The sequence below is a fragment of the Meleagris gallopavo genome, chromosome 22, assembly GCF_000146605.3.
Source record: "Meleagris gallopavo isolate NT-WF06-2002-E0010 breed Aviagen turkey brand Nicholas breeding stock chromosome 22, Turkey_5.1, whole genome shotgun sequence".
Taxonomy (NCBI): domain Eukaryota; kingdom Metazoa; phylum Chordata; class Aves; order Galliformes; family Phasianidae; genus Meleagris; species Meleagris gallopavo.
Genome location: NC_015032.2, coordinates 5,522,428 through 5,527,441, shown reverse-complemented (window position 1 = coordinate 5,527,441; position 5,014 = coordinate 5,522,428). Strand labels below are relative to the sequence as shown.

Sequence of the window (5,014 nt, the reverse complement as noted above, 5' to 3'; positions counted from 1 at the left end):
TGCGATCCGCACCGCGCTGCGGCGAAACGGGGGGTGAAAAGGAGGGAGAGAGGGGGGCATGGCCGTCCTTCCTCATTTAGGGGCTGAGAAGTGCCGTTTCCTTCTCCATTTGCAATTCTGCCTGGCTGGTTGGTTGGGTTTTGTTGTTCTTTTTCCTCTCTGAAGCCGTTCTGCTCTCTGTTCTCCAGGAGGAGCCGGAGATGGAGCCCCGTCCCCCCGCCTGGCCGCTGCTCTGCCTGCTGCTGCTCTGCCCGCCCTCCTGCCCAGGTGAGCCCGGAGCTCTCTCTTTTTGCTGTGGTTTTTTTTTTTTCCCTATTCCCTCTTCTCCCGTCCTTCCTACCGCTCCTCTCCCCGCTTCCAACCCCGCACCGGCCGCGATGCGGTGCCGCCGCGCTTTGCTGTGACCTTTCCAGGCGATGACCTCCAGCGCGGGGCCCGGCTCCATTGCTCCCAGCCGTTCATCCATCCCCCTCCGCAGCCACATGCGGCAATTAGGGACGTGAAGAGGCACGTTGCTTCCAACCCTTTGCCAGCACCCCGCGGGCTCCGGGAGAGGCGCATCGCCCCCGGCATTGCTGCGGATGGGAGGAGGGCAGTTCGGCAGGGAGCTCTCTTTAAAACTCAAACCTTGTTTTTATGGCTGCCCCCCATCGCTCCCCCCCATCTTGTCCTCGCTCCTCACTGCTCAACTGTTGAGCTCCAGCAAAGTGGGGCTGCACCCCGTGCTGCTCACTTAGGGCAGCTCCGGGTCCCCTCGGGTTCCCCGTGGCTCCTCCTGCCCTCCCCGTGGTTTGTGGCCCCATCGGTCCCATAGGAGAGTGCTGTGAGAAGGCACAGTCAGTGCTTACCCTGCTGTTTCCCTTCCCCTTATGGGAGCAGGAAGTTTCTTGGCCCACCAGGAACAAAGCCCTACGTTGGGTGCTGCTTTCAAGGATGTTTCATTTCTAGAGTGTTTCACTGTCATTAATCTTGAGTGATAGTGCAGAGGAGCTGGGCTCCTTCTGGCCTGCTGTTGTCTGTGGCTTTTTAGGGGACAGAGCAAACTTTGTAGGGCAAAAGTGATGCACCTCCCCAGTGGGCACTGTGCCTGTTTAGCTCTGTCCAGACCCCACATCTCCCCCTGCAGTGGGCTGCACGCCCTGGGCAGAGCTGTGCCCCTCCAGGCGCACTGGAGACCTCTTCCCTTGCAGCTCTCCATCGGTGCAGAGCTGAGTGTGAACTCCAACAGAAAGCAAATGCTTTTGACACAGCACTGCTTGCTTTCCTAATTGCCTGCCCGCAGCTGGGGAGCGTTGGCCCCGAGCTTTGCGCTCCAAGCTGCTCAAAGCCAAAGGAGGTTTTGGCTGCAGTGCCCCAGTGAAGCTGCTGTGATTTCCTGCCATGATAATGGCTGAAGCAGAACTGTTGAGCTTCACCAAGTGTGACCCCAAAGGGACAACACCTTTTTTTCCATTGGGACAAAAAGATTCATCCCAGCCCCCAAAGGGGCACAGAGCGCTGGGTTTCCAGTTGGTTGGAGAACTGCTTTGTCTGGCTGATGGTGCAGGCGTGCAAACCTTGTTTTCCATGTGGGTTTCCAGCAGGGACCATCCTGCCCTGCAATCCAACTGTGCTACAGAGGAGCTGGCAGGGGCAGTGCTGCTGCAGGAAGCAAAGGGGGAAAGGGGAGATCCTGCAGGATATCTCCCTCTAGGGCAAAGAGCCCTCTGCAAAATCTTGGCCGCTCACTTTCTGCATGAGCTTTGCTCACTGAAGGGTTTCAGCTTCCCGCAGCCTCCCTCAAGTCGGAAACCTGCTTGGTTGTGGGGCTTTGGCCACACAGCTGAATTTCTGTTACTGCTGTAGGAGTGCAGCCTGCAAATGATGGCTGTGCGTGATTTGAGGCATCCTCTGATGTCAGCAGTGTCAAATATAGCCCCTACTATCGCCCTGCCTGGGTAATCATCCCAGGGTCTCTTATCCTCCAAAATGCTGCTTCCAGGCTCTTTTTATAGCCAGCACCTGTTAGTTTCCCCACAGCCTCCCTGTGCAGGTGAAATTCCATTGGGATTATTTTGGGGTGCTGCACAGTGCCCGCATGCCGGCGGCCAGCTGCACACCCCGCTCCATCCCAGAACTCCTTCCTTGGTGCCTTCAGAAGGAAAGCTATTTTTACCGGCCCGAAGCATGCAGGCACCTTCTCCCGAATTAAACCCCGGCCTCTTGCAATCTGTTCAGTATCAGATACTTCAAAAGGTGGAAATGGAGCAAAAAAAAAATAAAAATGTGTCACCGAAATGGAAAACTCGTGGGGATGATGCATGCTATGAGCTGGGTGAGAACAAGGAAGGAGAGAGGTCTGCGTGGTGCAAGGGGAAGCTGGCTGCAGGGCAAGGGCAGTGGGGAGGAAATTGGGTTGAAACTTTGCATTTCTCGGCTTGCAGGGGGTTTTCATGCAACTTCCCCTTTGTGCTTTCCCATTGCAGGGGGATGGGGGTTTGGCGGTGCGGGGATTGGGAGCAGGTTGTGCTCTGGGAGATGTTCCCAGAGGGGTGTCGGGGTGTCCGTGGTTTGGGATCACCAGGCTGTGCGGGGATGGCCGTGTGGTTGTTATCCAGGAGGAGCAGTGGGGCCGGTTAAGCCAGCGTGGTGCCAATGCTGCGTTCTGTGGCTGAAGCTCGTGTATAACAGATTTCCTGCAAATCCTGAATGTAGCAATCTGAAGAGAGCGCCGGGCAAGCAGATCTGTGGGAAAAAATCTCTAAATTAGCACATGAAAGAAGAAAAAATAGCCAAAAGCTGCATTCCACTCCAAGCTGAGAGACTGTTTGGAGCCGTGTGATGACGGAGCCCCAGAGCTGCCAGCACAGAGATGCCAGTGCTGGGGGCCAGCAGGAGCTCTGGCAGCCCCAGCCAGGGATGCGCTTTCTGACTGAGCAGTGCCCACTCCCCAGCCCTGCTCTGGTGCCCATGAGTGCTCTGAAGCCCCCAGACCCTAAAGCTGGAGTTCTTCCTCCCCTCCAGGCACGGCGCGTGCCTCGCCGGGAGCGCAACAGATGGAGAGAGGGAGGATGCAGAGGGAACGTGTGGACTGGAGAGGGCTGTGCTCAGTGGGGCTGCACTGGGCTCCTGCGGCTCCTGTGATGGGTGCTGTGGGTGCCCAAGGGAATGGGGTGCAGGTGCACACTGCTCTGCTGCAAAGCCAATTTTCTGCAGGATTGTAGCTGGGAGCAGGGAGAGAAGCTCTCATCAGGTGGTGCCGAGGGGGCCCAGCTCTTCCTGCAGCATGACCTTTCCTGTGTTGCAACACCTCATGCTAGTTTGTGGGCTTTGTTTGCTGGACCGGGTGCGGTGAGAGGTCAGCAAAGCAGCTGCCCTGGGCGCACAAAGAGGCTGGGGGTCTGCCCTGGAGGCAGTGGGTCCCTGTGCCCAGAGCAGCCCTGTCCCCGTGTGGGTGCAGTGTGGGGCAAGCGATGCTTTATGACTTCCTCTCTGTGTTGCTCAACTGCTCTTGCAAAAAGCCTGCGGGCAGTGGAGGGGCTTGGGAGGGGCTCACCAGCTGAGCTGGCTGTGCCGTGTGCTGGTTGTGCCCAGGGCTCTGCTTTGGGGCTGCTCCCCAAACGTGGGTGTCACCCCAGAAGTCAGCTCCACTTGCAGAAGCCCACACGGTCACTGTTGCGATGGAAAACAGCAGCTCAGCCTGTTGCTCAGGTGGGACAGTTGGCGTTTCCACCTTTATCTTGTGGCACAGTTTTGGTTCAGTGCCACGTGTTGGCTTTGTGGCTCCAAAGGGAAGCACCAAGGCCCAAAGCTCGTGGCTGTGCTGGGGTACCACTGCATCAATCTGCCTTGGGGACCTCCTGGTGCAGCTGTGGCCTTCTATGCAAAGGGCCAGTGAGCGGGCTGTGGGGGTGCAGCTGCACCGTGGTGCATGCATGGCCCTACCTCGATGTGTGCACGCTCCCAGTGCTGGCAGCTGCAGCAGGAGCTCCCTGCTCAAACGTAATGGTCTTTGCACAGCCGTGGCACCGCTCCCACGCACTGCTTGCCATCTCCAGAGTGGTAGCGTGGTCATGTCAGCTCTCAGCAGGGGATTTCTCCCAGGCTCCAGGAAGCTCGGGAAAGATGCAATGCTCCCATCGGGGCACGAGGCGGAGGCACAGCGCTGCAGCTGCAGCCATCGCGCATCCAGGGCACGGCTTTCCTCTGCTGGAGGGGAAGGGAATGGCATCGGCTGCAGCTGAGAGCTGTGCGCTCTGGCACGGGTCGGGGCTGGAACCGAGGTGATTCAGTGCAGAAAAAGCGGTGTCACATCTGTGTCTGAGAGGAGAGCTTGGTATTCAGTGTGGTGCAGCGCGTGCCCTTGTGTCCTCATGATGTTCCTTGTTTTCTCCCCACAGTGGGATGTCTTGGGAGGAGTGGGCTTGGATCTGTGTTTTGGCTGCACAGTGTGGCACACGGGGGTCATCTGTACTGAGGGCACTGGGCTCACAGTTCCGTCCTGGTGCTGGGCTCAGGGTCCTCCTGCAGCTGGGAGGGACTGAAAGTGGTCTGCTTTGTCCCCAGGTCTGGGTGCCCAGACGTATTCGGACTTGAAGCTGCAGCAGCCCCAGGGCCTGGTGGTGGTGACCAAAGGGGAGATACTGACCCTGAACTGCACAGTTTCTGAATCGGGTCCTATTGGCCCTGTGAAGTGGCTGAAGGGCTGGGGCAGCGGCAATCAAACCATTTATGAGCACAAAGGCTCCTTCCCACGTGTGATGACTGCAACCAATGACTCCAGCACAGACTTCACCATCCATATCAGGGATGTCCGTCTTGAGGACGCCGGCACCTATTACTGTGTGAAGTTTAGCAAAGGCATCTTTGGTGATGAGGTGTTTAAGAAGGGTGAGGGCACGGCGGTGTTGGTGCACGGTGAGTGGATTCCCAGCCTGTCCTGCTGGGCTCTCCTCTGGGGCTGGGATGGGCAGGGCGCTCCCTGATGGGCCAATGCTTCTCTCACAGCCAGACCCTCCAGGCTGGCCGTGTCAGG

The 5,014-nt window shown here is 58.0% G+C and overlaps 1 protein-coding gene across 1 annotated transcript; it reads left to right on the top strand.

The window, feature by feature from the left end:
• On the top strand, positions 1–5,009 carry LOC104909228 (tyrosine-protein phosphatase non-receptor type substrate 1-like; the record flags this gene model as incomplete). The annotated part of the gene is made up of 3 exons (XM_010722480.2): positions 1–267; positions 4,546–4,896; positions 4,987–5,009. Coding segments are annotated over exons 1-3 (441 nt in total), but the record flags the coding sequence as incomplete, so codon positions are not given.
• Positions 5,010–5,014: the final 5 nt, after the last annotated feature.